A 15,590-nucleotide genomic window follows, 5' to 3' on the forward strand; every position below is an offset into this window, starting at 1 on the left:
CGTTTCTCGATAGTGAACCGCTCCATGGCAACTGAACTGAACATCTGAAAAAAAAATGCTCAATTAATATTCGGAATGTTAAGAGATAACAAAAATTATAAGAACAGTGTTGCCAACTTTCAATCAAAATATTAACAAGCGATTTAAAACCTGCGCACTTTATGAAACACCCTTTATAATTGCACTTGAAAATAAGTTTCTATCGGTTATTGCAATTTATTTCATCACTGTGTGATGTGATACAATATGGCGCAATCGGTTCGCTTCAAATTTTTATCAAATAATGGACCGAAATTCGAAAAGTGTTTAAGTGTTAACGGTAGCTATTAGCGCTCATTCTCAGCGTAGATTTTGAAAGAACCCGTCATTTTGGAGTGCCAAGCTGGTCAAGATATGTAAAAATTGAAAACTTGTTGCATGTTTTGTTAAATTTACAGCAATATCCGCAGTAAAATAAACATCATAGAGTCAGCCTTGTAATTAGTGTTTTATTTGCATTGTACCACTTATTACGTATACTGCAGGAGGCCTTAGAAAGAGCGTTTCGCTGGCTAACAGCAGACGTCGCTCGCACACTATTGCCGATACTCTCGTGTCGTCTGCTCCTCAGCCGAACAAACAGGCCGAGGTAGCAAGAGGCAGAGGTCCAGAAGGGTGCAGCGAACTAGCTGTGGCAACCGGGCTCGCTCATTCGCGGACCTGATTGGTTCTCGCAGACACACCCCATATTGTCGTCTGCTGCAAGCCCGCGAAGCGATCTTTCTAAGGCCTCATGGAGTATAGTACAGTTATTAGCGTTTGAAAATGTTTATACTTTCAGGGTCAGAATTCGATTCTAGTGTATCCTCGCAAATAGATTTCTCGTCGTACTCTCGCTCTCTCTCTCTCTTTCTCAAGCACTTTAGAATGAAACCCCCATATTAGCAGCAACTTTCCCCTCTTTTCATTCTTCGCTATCTGCACTAATAACGAAGTTGTCCTATGGGATGGACTTTTGAATCATCCTTTCATATGCATGTGTATGTATGTGGATCTCACCTTTTGAGAATGCACGTAAACGTCAACCTCATTTCGACATAGTGCATCCCGGTAATTGCAATGTTGCAGGTCAACGAGAGTCTGGCGGCTGAACCTACTGTCAGTACAATCCTCTTGTGAGGTTTCGTGTCGCGTGATTGTCCCTTCATCTAATTGCAATTCACCTCCATCTTCGAGATTATCCAGAAATGGCAGGAACGCGATGCATAATAACTTAAATCAACAAGAGTGATGTTACTGGGACTTATGTTTTCAGGAAGTGACAAAACTGTTCACATTTTCATTAATTACCACCACCATCATCCAGTTCGCCTCCACAATTAGCATCCAATCCATATTGTTCTTTCTCTATTTCTTTTTGGTTGTTTTACGTCGCTCTTTGTGCATCTTGGGTTAATCGCGACGACGAAGAGGAGTGAATTGAGATGATTATTTGACTAAAACAGTGCCGTATCTCTGGGTTTGCGGAGCGTTACTGCTCCGACAATGAGGTCGAGTATTACACTTCTTCTCCAGTCTCTAAGGTGGCTCTTCGTCGTCGCCTTGTAATCAAGGGGTCCTGGGTTCGATTCCCGGTGGAGGCACATAGTGGTTCGGAACCTACTTTGAACCTTAGGTTCAGACCCGATTAGCCTTATTGTGCATAAAGTGGACTTAAAATACTAATTCAATCAATCAATCAATCAATCACGTAGTACACCCTTGACTTCATATTGCCGACTAGCAAGGCTCTGTCGTTTGGACTCAAGGGCAGTATAATCTTCCGTGGGGCGCGTGTTGTGTCGTCCCTGTATGGTATTGTGATTGTCCTTTGATCCATTTCATCTTATCATCATTCATTTTCATCTTCGCGATTAGCCAACAGCTAATCAATCAATCTTTATATTATCCTCAGCAACACCATTCATCACAATCTTGATCTTTCCTCCATCTTTGATATTTGATACTTCATTCGCCTTTGTCATGGTTGTTCTTGTTCTATTATTGTTATTATGCAGCTGTATTTGTTGTTTGTTAACACTATATCACACCCATTTATGTTCTCTATGAATGTCCCTTCATAAATTCACCATACTCATCGTCGCGGTTAGCCAAAAGAGCCAGAAAAGCGACGTTATACAACAAAAATGAAATCAAAAAATTTATTCTTACTCTTATGACTGGAATTTTTTGGTGGATTTCAATTGATTTCAATTGATACCACATGACTTATCTATGTGTCACGTACTATATCAAGAGACTTATACACTCGTTGGCAGAGTGGGTAGAGTGGTCGACTCACGAAATTGGCACCGAAGGTTTCTAGTTAATGCCCCGGCCAGAATGTTTCTTGTCAGATTGCCTTCATCACTCATCCTCACTGTTGCGATTAGACGAAGAGGCAGAAAGCGACTTGAAAATAATAAGAATACACAAGCGAGATACAATAAATCGAAAATAAAAAATCAATTCAACGATAGCATTCGAAATGTCTGTCCTTGTTAGTTAACAACGTTTTGCACAGTATTTTTTTTCCCGAATGTCTCTAATGGCCCATCAAAATCTTCATATCTCATCGTAAAAGCAGCTCTAAGGTATTATACTTTCCTGCCCATTTAATGTAAAATAACATTAAATTTGACAATTTTCAGTGTTAAGAAAATAGGACTCGAGATTTTAGTTTATTATACTATATTACATTTTAAGTGTAGGAAAGAGTTAAAACAACTTATAGAAATAACAGAAATGAGTTTATTAGCGGCAATAATTCAGTCTCATCTAATACATTTTATTTTGTCTTTTTGGGAAAGGGATTTTATAAGGTTGTCTCCATTTGACACTATAAATAAATAAATAGAAACAAATATAAATATATATTTACAGCGATATTGAGCGGTTCAGGATATCTGAAAAATAACAACAATAACAGAAATAAAAATATCAACAATAATGATACAAATGTACAGTTCTAGTGAACAAAAGAGCAGTCAGAGTTTAGTCTTACAAGGTCAATATTTTCAGTCTATATTGTTAATAATATTAGTATGTGTTATGGAAAGCTTGGTCAATATTCATCGTCAATCCGTCTTTCTGTTTGTCAGTCTATCGTCTTGAAGAGGTCAGTCTGACGTCATTGCTGGGAGGCTAGTGTTAGAATGTGCATTGCAACGAACATGTTAAATACAAAGCAACAAGATTTGGCACTAATGTAGGCATAACAAGCAGTATAGTGGGAGAAAATAGTATTATTAGTTGTGGTAATAGTCATAAGTGACAATAATAGATTATCTCAAGCAATATGAATGTTAGGATTAAGCTAAATTAATCTTGCATGTTAATGTTGGACAATAAGTGCTGTTAGTATTAGTTACTGGCCAAAGAAATTACAAGGTTAGATTCAAGTGTAGGTCTTTGGTTATTTGGTGCGTCTATAGATGCCGAAGTTATGGTCTGTGGAAGTTCACAAGTATGGTGACATTATTCTATCTTCTGGTACTTCTGTTAATTGATTAGCTAGTTTTAGTTTGTTAGTTTATAAAGCAAACGTTGGTGACTGCGTCGGGTACTTCCTAAGTCTCTTGTCTTGAACAAGTCCCTGAACGTAAGCACTTGTTTATCGTTTCAGTGGAAGTAAAATAGTCTAAGGTTAGGTTCGACCCGACGGAAAGTAACTGAACTGCTCTTCAACGGAAGGATAGACGAAGTTGAGTCATCACTGTCCTTAACGGTGTCCCCTGTAGGCTAAATCTTGAGCAGCTTCAGATTCGTGCAATTCACGACCATATGAGCCATGACCGCCGTGGCTGACCACCTCGTACGAGCTGGATTCGTGGCCACCTGCGAGTTTCTTCAGTCCAATGATGGCTGCCAGCAACAGAGCGATCTTGCTGACGATGAGGGCTTTGCCTGTCAGGAGAGCCAGGGAACCGAAGCCGAGAGCCAGGAGGGTACCTGCCTTCATCAATACACCGAGGAGGAGTGGTCCCATTATTTTCTTCAATTTGCCACGAGCTGAAACAAAAATACGAGACAGATTAGTAACGATTGATAATGGGTGCTGCTAAAGCAGTAGGTTATATAATAATAATAAAAAGACAATGAGGAAGTTGGCAGCTTGCATCTGACAGCAGCTCTATATAGAGTGATCAATCTTGACAATTCAAGCTAGAAAAAGTGTGTATCAAATTGGAAATTCTTGCTTTACAGCTGATAAGTCAAATAATTTTGATCAACCAGAACGTATCTCTTATTTATGTACTAGCTTCTGGGAGAAGCCAAGCAGAATCAATCTTCAATCATATTGTTTACTCTTGCAATACCTTAAGGAAACCAACTGCTGTACGTGTTATTTAAACAGCGCAACTTTGATCCATTTTCATGCTTTGTGCACATGATTATGAACATTCATTTACACAAATAATAATGAAAAATTGGTTTCACGAGAGAAGTAGAATCTTTGGTAAATACGGTGTATAAGGAAGCTAATTATATATGCGTCCCCGCCCTTCAGGTTCAGATTTTCTTTTTCAAAACGGAATATGCTAGATACGTAAGAGGAGGGTAAAATATAAGACTGGTTCCTCCTAGAACCATATTGGGTAACATATACAACAGAAAGTAGTAGCTGAGTAAAAATTTGGTACATAGTTCAGAAGTTATTAATACCTAGGTAGTTGTAAGTAGAAATTAGTCACATGGGAGAAATATTTTTCTTCTGTTCATCACCGTCATGATACAATCATTCCAGCCAAGAAAAGCTTCAACTTCAACTACAAGTCGTACGATCTCTTTAACACAATTATCGTTGACATTTCCAATGTCTACGCCTTCCTGTTCTACTCGTCTCAGATGTTACTGTATACTCTAACTACTACGTCATGATACCCCCAATCGCTTTTTAGACACTATTTTCCTTTCATTTAGTAATCAACTCGAAGGAAATGTATGATTGATTATAACTCAAAGCAATGCGTATACACTAGGATGAATTCTAATAACGTTAATTGCAATGCCGTACGCAAAAGGACTCATGCCCGTTTCTAAAAAAAACCGTAAAATTGTTAAATCATACAAAACATGTTGAAGCAATATTGTATGTAATTTATTACGAGAAGTACTGAGTTTTAGAATAACAACTTTTCCTAGATTTGTACCAAATTGCCGAGCAGAAGTTTCTCTTTTTTTTTTTAAAAAAAAAACAATGATTTCATCTCTATACAAGCACCGTGTCAGCAAGAAATAATTAATTATAATTGCTACATCGTGTCAGTATACATGGGCACTAATTAATTAAAAGAGTACAGTAACAGACTACAAACCACAGAATGAGTAACGCATTTCTCACTTTTCAACAGTAAGTGATTTGCTTCATGTAATTTTATTTATTGTCAGTCATGATTATCTTGAATTTTGCACATTTATATGTAAAAAATGGGAGGCCTAGACCCTCCACAAAAGTAAATACCATGTATGCCCCTGATTCATTACATTACATTATATTTTTATTAAATATAACGATGTTATTATTCACAACGTGCACAATATTATGCAGAAAGGGTTATAAATGACCACATAAAAATATAGATTTTAATATAATGTACTTTCATGTACAGTGGGATCCATGATTATTACCGTGCAAATTGTCCATGACTATTTTCATTAATTTTTCTCTTACATCCTATGTGTTTTTAATCGATGCACTTTTATGTATGCTGGTGCAGAAGTTGTCAACAGCTTGTTTTGAGTTTTCTTTCAATTCTTGAAGCTCTTATTGGGTCAAATAAAGTGTACGAACATGGTGATGGACAATTTGCACGGTAATACTCATGGATCCCACTGTACATTTATAGATAAAGGAAGAAGCGATTACTTATAAGGGGCTGCCATTGATATAGAAATTGTCAAGAGGAAATAACTTTTTTTTAAAAAATAGAACACCAAGTTGTTAATTCCTATCAAGGTCTCACTGCAGAACATGGGCTGCTGTTTTCCTCTAAATAGACGAACAAACTTTATATCCCCTTAAAGTACGTACCTTCTACATCCATTTTCCGGTGTTCCTTTTACGATTACTATTATATTATTACGCGTAAAAATGTTTTTCCTGGTACTAAAAGCAATGCATTTGTCAATTCGTTCGCGTCCATATTCTTTACGAACAGTTGCTTTCATTTGTTTCGGGGTTTTCCTCTCCGCACAACAGTTTGGCCACCTTGTGTTCCGATGTCATATTCTTTACAAACAGTTCCTTTCATTTCTTTTCACGAGGAATGCCTACAAGGTTAGGTCTGTTAGGTTAGGTTTCATTAGCATAAATACAAAGCAAAGATAGTCTAACGTGACAACGTAGGCATTGGGCATTAAATTAACAACCTTTTTCCCATGTTCTCAATTGTTGTGTGATAAGCATTTGTCTTGTGTTCCGACGTCATATTCTTTAAAAACAGTTGCTTTCATTTATTTTCACGATGAATGCCTATAAGGTTAGGTCTGTTAGGTCAGGTTTCATTAGCATAAATACAAAGCAAAGATAGTCTAACGTGACAACGTAGGCATTGGGCATTAAATTAACAACCTTTTTCCCATGTTCTCAATTGTTGTGTGATAAGCATTTGTCTTGTGTTCCGACGTCATATTCTTTAAAAACAGTTGCTTTCATTTATTTTCACGATGAATGCCTATAAGGTTAGGTCTGTTAGGTCAGGTTTCATTAGCATAAATACAAAGCAAAGATAGTCTAACGTGACAACGTAGGCATTGGGCATTAAATTAACAACCTTTTTCCCATGTTCTCAATTGTTGTGTGATAAGCATTTGTCTTGTGTTCCGACGTCATATTCTTTTAAAACAGTTGCTTTCATTTATTTTCACGAGGAATGCCTATAAGGTTAGGTTAGGTCTGTTAGGTTAGGTTTCATTAGCATAAATACAAAACCAAGAAAGTCTAACATGACAAAGTAGCCATCCGGCATTAAATTAACGAGCTTTTTCCCGTGTGCTCAAGTGTTGTGCGATAAGCGAGACCTTTCGCATAGACAGACTATCGTCTGTCTTTTTCGCTCCGGATTCCACCCACACACAGAGGATCGAATTTGTGTGGAGGGTCTCTAAACATTTCTTCCACAACAAAAACGTCCCTTCCGAATCTTTCGCTGACCACCTTGTAGAGTTCCAGTGGAAGAGATTGGCAGATTTACAAGGAGAGGACAGGTTTTCGAAACTTTTAAATGCAGTGAGATACGTTTATCCGCAGTAAGGATAAAGTTCAACGGCATCGCGTGAAACTGCACAGATAGCCTTACTTTTTTTACTTTTTCTACTTTTATTACTTTCTCCTATGTTCTGTTAAATTACATTATTGATTTCCTTACCATTTTCTTTATTTCCATGCAGGAACGTGCGAAACAATGTCGCTTTCTCGATCGTTTCACCGCTTCGGAAAGCATCTAGCCTGGACATGTATTTTCCATTTTTTTTCAAATAAAATTTTTTTTCCGCACTTTCCAACTTACTTTACTCGAATACTTACTTCAATACCTTACCAAAAAATTAGGAACCGCATTCCTTCTAAGCAGCCCATATTCTGCAGTCTTACCCCTATCAATTTTTAATAATTGAAGTTAACGATTAATCTACTGAACTTTTCAAAATCAAAATAAATCAATCACTTTTGTCTCAGAAAACATTTTACATTATTAAATTCCAAAACTCTTTTTACAGTGGTTTAATATTTGTTGCATTGTTAGCAGTTTTCTTTATAACGATGAAGGAAAACACCAGATCAATTAACATAACTTAGTGTTAATTACTGAATGCACTTCAGAATAATACACGAAAGAAAACATTTTCAAGTTAAAACATTTGTTGATGATAACATGATGTAGAAATGTGCACTCGTGGAGGAGGTAATTCAAAGTATAGTTACTAGGAAGTTCCAACTTACTTTTGTAAGGTTTCAGGTGAGACCTTTTTAAGAAGTTTATCTAACTGACATTATAACAGCCTTGTTTCCATGTTAATAAAACATTAAAATGCTGACCAAGGCAAACTTTTATAATATAAAAAATATATACATAAAACGTAACGTTTCCACTCTCTAACAGGATCTTCTTCAGACGAGACTTCACAATAAATTTCACACAAATTTAATTTAATGTTTTATTAACTGACATTAGTATTATTACTTTCGAAGGGTTATAAATGTTGTAACAGTAAGACACAAGTTCAACTTGTAAGGCGATATTATGCACTGCAAACTCGTATGTGTGAATTGCTCATAAAAATATCCCGAGGAGTGTTGACTATGATGTCTTAAAATGGCTAGGAGAGATTCGCATGTGGACACCATCTTGCCACCGAAGACTGGATTCAAGTCACGACCTGGGTAAGGTTGTTCCTTTATATTTTCCTCCACTAGTTCAGTTTAATCCTAATTAATCTAATCGCAGTGATAATGTAATGAGATACAAAAGTGACATAAAATAATGCAAATATTTAAAAAATTCGTATGTATACACACTGAAAATACTCCAAATTACATTTCAAGTCACATTTTACAGCAAAGTGATCAAGTGACTGAGATGTAGGAGTTACGAGACGATTAACTATCTAATTTACTTCTACACCCTTGATTTTTCTGGATGAAGGCATCTACTGATATTAAAATTACGAGATGTAATGTGTGTAAATAGTAAAAGTGTATACTGTATTCATGTTTTAAAAAAGGGAATGTATTATGAACTGTACATACTGCTTATCTTCGAAATGAGAAAAAATAATGCAATGAAGCTACTACATAGCTGGTGCAATTGAATTAGATATACTAATCACGTTGTCTACTTGATTCACAGACATGTGTAGTATTGTGATAGGTCATTAAATGTGCAGCGGGTACAAGAAACTCATCCGTAGGCTTTTCTATCTCTTTGGGGGTAATCGCAACGATGAAGATGATTACATTAAATTGATGAATGGCTATTCACAAAGGAACATTCATACCCAAGCCGGAGTACAAACTCGGAATTACTCAATGTTCTCAGACACCGAAGAGTGCAGTATGACATTGTGTGAAGTATATTAGAAATTAGTATGAAAATAGGGGGATAGATATTTGTAATTTTTAAAGCATTTCCAAGCATTTGGTTATCATTCATGGTTGTATGAAATATTTATTTTTGTCAGTCGAGATTATAAAAAATCGTAACCTTAGCTTGATTTGAATTGGATGATTAGAATAAATATCATGTCTTAAGTGTTTAGTTGGTAGGGAAAATCTCGGCATTTCACACATAAGGTTTACTACAAAGCACACCATCCCCTATTTTGTGATGGTTATCAGTTTGATAATTAAATTTATGGTAAGCACAGCCGTTTTTGTAATGTAGTTCTTCATGGAAGGCCTAGTGTATTTGATAATGTGAAGAAGTTTGTTAAGTAGAATGAATGATTTATGGTAAGCGTTGTCAGGGACAGTAACGAAGGTTTCTTTTATATATAGATTCTGTATAGATTATGAACACGTTCATCGACCTTGTCGTTAGTCGATGACTAGCAATGTGTGGGAAACCCCAAAGGGTCACAGAGCCTACACACAAGTTTTGAGTGGAAATATACATCATATGCATTTGAGTGTGATAGGTACAAACAAAATATTTATTAGCCGTTCGATCTTCTTCCACAGTGTTTGGAATCTTAGATATATGAACCTAACCTTACAGTGGGATAATATACAATATATACCGTATATACAAAATGTGGAATTACAGTGTAGCAAAAGTGACTTGTATCAAAAGTGGAATGTTTTTGTTCAGAAAGTAATGTAGACAAGCTAAAAAATCAATATGTAAGTTGCAATGGAAAAAAAACCTCCAAATAAATGAAAATATGTGGCACTTACCTTCGCTGACACTCCTCTGAAGAGCCTTGACGTTGGGTCCATCAAAGAGCTTCACGCGAAGGGTGTAAGCCTGGAGGAACTTGCCCGCCCTGTCGATCAGCATCTCATCCAGCTTCTCGTCTTTCTTCTCGGCATCGGCGGGCAGGGAAGTCTCCAGATCAGATTCCGTGATGGCTCGACCGTCACCCTCCTGCTCGGGGTTGGTCGTCTCCTTGACGAGGGCGATGTCCTCGTTCACTTGGATGCTGGTCTTGCGCAGAGCCCTGTCCACCATGGTCAGCGCTTTCATCTTGAGACACGGCACAATCCCCTTCTTGCTGCACTCCTCGAAAACCTTATACAAGAGCTTGAACTGAACATCCCCGAAGGATTCCTCACTAGAGCGTCCATCTTCTTCCTCGACGGGAACCGAGGACGCGGTCCTCAGCGCGACGAATGCGAACAGTAAAGCCAGTATCAAGGGCCGCATCTTTCGACGACTGTGTACCTGAGGGTGTGTATAAAAAAAGAAACACCGTTCCCTGGAGAGAGAACTGTTGGCTTCGAGAACTCAGACCGTAGAGTGATCAGGAACCAGTCCATTTAATCCTATTTAAAAGCTCACCGCCGGAGCAACTCGAGCTGTGGTATTTGGTGCACACAAGGAGTAGCCATTAAGAAAAAAAGAAGATCTTCAAGAGGTTTCCGACAACAAATCAACGTCATGGAATGAATATAGGATAACCTGAAGGACTTTCCATCGTCCTCAATTCTTTCAAGATCTCTTCCGCGGAAGAAAAAAACATCAGTGACGTCTCTCTCTCTCTCTCTCTCCTCGATCTCGTCTCCTCCCATTACAGCTGATGCGCATTCGCCATGACCACATGACTTAAGTAACGTCCCGACCCAGCCCATAAATGATACGCATCCTGTTCTTCCGTGGATGGTCGCAGAAGAAGCTCCGCTCCCCCTTCCCCCTCCTCCCTCTACGCCTCTTGTTTAGGAGAAACTATACTGCTCCCTCGACCGTGACCTTGTCGGAGAGCATCGCATGTTCTGTCGTATATTGTGTCTGCCCGGTCCACCACTACCTTTCCGGGATGGCCCCAGGATATTACGGCCACTCCATGCGTGATGTGGTGGTACGGCTTCCAAGATTATCGCACTTAAACCTGTTAATAGGAACTTCAATGAATGCAGTCATTGAACTTCGTTTTCACCCAGTTCTGTCACCCAAAACATGACCTTGTACCACTTTCTGCACAATCTTCTTTCAATATTTTGACAGGACTATTGTTTAATCGATTTATTCATTTTGTTTTGTAAGTCCACATTATGCACAGAAAGGCAAATAGGACCTATAATTTAAAGTGGGATCCGAACCTCCAACGAGTATCGAACCAGGGATTCCTGAATTGCAAGTCGACCACGGGATGGCCCTATAATGATACTTAGAGGAATGTATGTATATAAATGGTAAACATACCATAAAGTGGTCGCCCTGTAACCAAGGGTTAGCTACGGAGGTCGACCACAATTGGGATCTACTTGAAAGAACACTTTAAGCATTGGTAGATGACGTCAGCCTTCAAAGCCAGAAATCTCGATGCACTGACTACGCGTCACCAAAAGTAAAAACGCTTGTTGGGCATTGCCCTTCAAAGGGCGGTTGCATTACAGAGTTAAGTCTCTTCCTAACTGTAATAAATCTAGAGATAATAGTTGAAAGATGCTGAACAGTCGAATGTATCTTGCACTAACCTTTGTACTAACTACCCGGAATCTTGTAATTTTAAATGTTGTAATTCATAGTTTAATCTTATTCAAGTATATTTGTAGTAACCTATTTTCGCAAAAACGGTAACTTTAATATTATTTATTAACACTCCATGTTACAAAACTCCATCAACGACATAAGCCATAACAAAGGACAATCTATAAGAATATTTCCATCCCTCTCTTCTCAACTTCTGCCCTTGTAAACCAAACTTGTTCTGGTTTGCATAACTCGCTGGTACAGTGGGATCCATGAGTATTACCGGGCATATTGTCCATTACTATATTCATTATTTTTTCTCTTACATCCTATGTGTTTTAAGCGATGGATTCTATGTATGCTGGTGCAGAAGTTGTCAACAACTGTTTTGAGTTAAAATTTAATTCTTGAAGCTCTTATTGGGTAAAATAAAGTGTACGAACATGGTGATGGACAATTTGCACGATAATACTCACGGATCCCACTGTACGTCATGCAAGAATGCTAACTATAATTTTATTAATTTCCTAAAAAAAGGAACTGAATAGTAAAATTCTACTCATGAAACGGGTTAACCGGTAATTTTAGAAACTGGCGTTCTGGTATGTTAAAGACACCGAGACGAGAACATGCCCCCGAACATATGTCGGTGCAGGAAAGTTCGTTAGGGGTTTTTCTTTCATAGTGTTGCTAAATTTTAAAAAAAAACCTCCAGTAAATGAAATATTGGTTTCAAATAATGCTTGTTCATACGTAGTTTACACCCTACAAAGCAGCGAAAATGGGGGGAAAAAAAGAAAGAAAGTTATTTCTAAAAGGCCACTGAATGAGGGAAACAGACATTATTTATCTTGAATTGGACAATCTGAAGTACGTAATGTCCCCCTCGGCTTTCTTGCCATTATTTATATCGGTTCTGCCAACACTGTTGCTTTCGACGATGCACAGTGTATACGTATTTCTTTGGACTTCAAACTACAGCACTTAGTTAACATCGTTGGGATTTTGTTGTCAACAACTTTTTGAAAACATGATTCATTCACCAAAATTTCCCCAATAGCTGTAGTTCACCATGTAGAGCATACACTTTCTAATATACCTTCTCTGCAGATGTCCATTTCCGTATAGGCCATCCACATGCTGTCATTACCTTTGTTACTTCAATGTACTCATACTTATTCGTCGTCTGTCACTTGTTCCACTAACATTACAACTTTCAAATAGACTGCTTATAGAAGTCTAATATGAAGGCAATGAAATCCCAACTTAACTTGTCTTAATCAGGTTTCGTTGTGGATTTGTCTCTTTTGATTTGATCTTTATTATTTATCGTCGTTTTCCTGCCACTTGTGGCTAATCGCGACGATGATGATGAGAGATGATATGATGAAATTGGTGAAGGGACACTCACAAAGATCAGCGAACCGGGATTCGAACATGGGACCCCCGGCGTCGTAGCATACTGCCAGAAAAGTGACGCTAAATAACAAATATCAAATGAAAATAAATTATATCAAATCGAATTAAATCAATTCATATTAAAGGACATCAAATTAAATTAAATTAAGTCATATAAAATGGAATCAAATCAAATGTCATAAGATGGAATCTAATCAAATGACATCAAATCAAATTAAATTAAATCATTTATACATTGTAGTGAACTGCTTGTGTTTGTGTATTTGCTAATTTTACATTGCATTTCCAACAACATTCTTAACATTCTTTGTAAACAATATTTTCAAAGTCTGGTCGCACTTTAAGAATTACGAGAACATAAATAAAAGATAGGCTGCCTTAAAAAGCTGAAGATTATACACATGAAATGAACCATAAGTGGCCAACTCTTTAAGGTGGTACAGGTGTATGCATTTAAATAGGAGATTAAAATTTGCAGACCGCTGGAATTTGTAACACGACCTGGATACAGGCTACTCTCTCGGTTGAGGTGTGGTGTGGTCGCTCGATTCTCCTGCGACGTGTAAAATATGTGGGACAGGATCCAATCTGATGTGCTTTTTTTTTCTCTTGACGTGGAGGAACATGTTCTGTATCCCAACATAAGATGAGTATTTACATGCTAGAAATTAAGGTCAGGTGATGAGACGTGATAAGTAGGTTTTATTACTTGTAATTTTACAATTTCATGATTTTTTTAAAAAAATAATATCTTTGTATTCAGGAGGTAAAGGTAAGGTGCATTGGAAAAGTTAAATTGAGAGATGGTTCAAGATATATATAAAAGCACCACTAGACCTGAAATTTGCGTTTATTTTTGAAAACATGTTTACAAATTTCTATGCTGTGCTAGGCGTATTTAGGAACTGTGTGCTAGTTGTTTTTCTATGATGATTTAATGATTTTACCCCCAACACTCCATTTTTCTGTTATAACATGACACACAAAAAAAAGGGTTGATTGATGAATTGTATTGGTTTATTTTACTTTGCTTTTCTGCCACTCCTTAGCGAAGACAAGGATGAATGGTAATAAGTACAGCCCAGATAGTCATGTACTGAAAATACCCAAAATATGCGCAAATATGCACTAAAAGGGTGAAAAATATGCAAATAAATATTCACTTTAGAAGAACACCTTACCTTTTTTTTTTAAATGTCTTCTTTCAGTTAACGCAAAAATTTAAATGTAAACACATGTTGTTTCTTTCAACACATACCATTTAACATGCAATAAATGTAAAAGTTGTAAATCTGAATTATTCCACACACTTTTATTTACTTTACACAGCTGAAAGAAAAATTACACTCCTTACAGATCATGATTGCATTTGATTACATGATATCTCAAATTTCCAACCTTGAAACTCTTTCTGTTTTTACTGCAAGAATATTTGTATACTAATATGAATAATATAAACGGGATAAGGGGGGGGGAGATAAAATGACAAGTAAGAGTAGTTTTTAATGTAATGAAAAATTTATTTTTTAATGAGTAGATAAATTTTCCTCACCTAATGCGAATGAATTTCTTTGAAGTACAACGAACATGAAATGAGAATATTCTCTTTCTTTATTATTTCTTCCTTTCCTTTTCTGTCTTTTTCTTTCTTTTGTCTCTCTGTATTCCTCTACTTATATCTCTTTCTTTTGTTCTTCCTCTGCTTCTTCACTTTTCTTCCTTTTTCTCACACTCTGTCTCCATTTACTTATCTATATCTTTCTCTTTCTTCCTCCTCATTTCTATCTCTTTTTTCTTTTCCTGATCCTGCTTTACTCTATTTATCATCCTTAAGCTGTTTCTCTTTCTTTTATCCTTCCTCTGCTCCTCCACTTATATTTTATTCACACTTTGTCTCCCTTTGTTTATATCTATATGTCTTTCTTCATCAGTTTCTCTTTTTGTTCTCGCCTTCGTTTTTCTACCTTTATCATTCTTTCCTTTTCTGCTGTTTCTTTTTTTCTTCTGCTTCTCGACTTTTCTTTCTTCTCACACTCTGACTTCCTTTACATATCTATATCTTTCTCTCTTCAGCAGTTTCTCTTTCCTCCGTCTTCCCTTTCTTTATCTTTGTCCTTCTTTCTTTCTTCATCTATTTCTATATATTCTTCTTTCTCTGTTTCTCTGCATTTCCTTTCCCTTTCTCAAGCTCTTCCTTTACTCATCTCTCTCTCTCATTCTACCTTCCATCCTCCCTTTATATTTTTCTCTCTGTATTTTTTTCACTTTCTCTCTTTCCTTTTCTCATCCTTACGTGTGTGTTTCTTGCCTTACTGTAGATCAGGAGCGTATATTCTGGGCTAGCTAGGCTATCTGCGAAGCCTGAAGTCTAGAGAATAAAATACAGGAGAGAAATCGATCAGAAATTGTAAATAATATTATTCCTATCAGTGAGATGATGCTGATTCTGGAGTTGGCAATCTGATTTCTTATGAGTTGGCAACCTGATTTTCTATGAGTTGGCAACCTGATTTTCTATGAGTT

The 15,590-nt window shown here is 37.0% G+C and overlaps 1 protein-coding gene across 1 annotated transcript; it reads right to left on the bottom strand.

The window, feature by feature from the left end:
• Nucleotides 1-2,782: 2,782 nt before the first annotated feature.
• Nucleotides 2,783-10,495, bottom strand: LOC146003152 (uncharacterized). Its single transcript, XM_083141335.1, has 2 exons — nt 9,914-10,495; nt 2,783-4,029 (listed from the first exon to the last, which is right to left on the bottom strand). Exons 1-2 carry the CDS (start codon nt 10,380-10,382, stop codon nt 3,740-3,742), a joined length of 759 nt encoding a protein of 252 aa, XP_082997461.1. The 5' UTR covers nt 10,383-10,495; the 3' UTR covers nt 2,783-3,739.
• Nucleotides 10,496-15,590: the final 5,095 nt, after the last annotated feature.

The sequence above is a fragment of the Lepisma saccharinum genome, chromosome 19 (genome assembly GCF_977018435.1).
Source record: "Lepisma saccharinum chromosome 19, izLepSacc3.1, whole genome shotgun sequence".
NCBI classification, from domain to species: Eukaryota; Metazoa; Arthropoda; class Insecta; order Zygentoma; family Lepismatidae; genus Lepisma; species Lepisma saccharinum.

What these genes read in the sequence shown, in the direction of transcription:
- LOC146003152 (XM_083141335.1), bottom strand. Translation starts at nt 10,382, where the DNA reads ATGCGGCCCTTGATACTGGCTTTACTGTTCGCATTCGTCGCGCTGAGG. An exon ending in TCAGAGGAGTGTCAGCGAAG is followed by an intron (nt 4,030 to 9,913) that starts GTAAGTGCCACA and finishes TTTTTGTTTCAG; the next exon opens with CTCGTGGCAAATTGAAGAAA.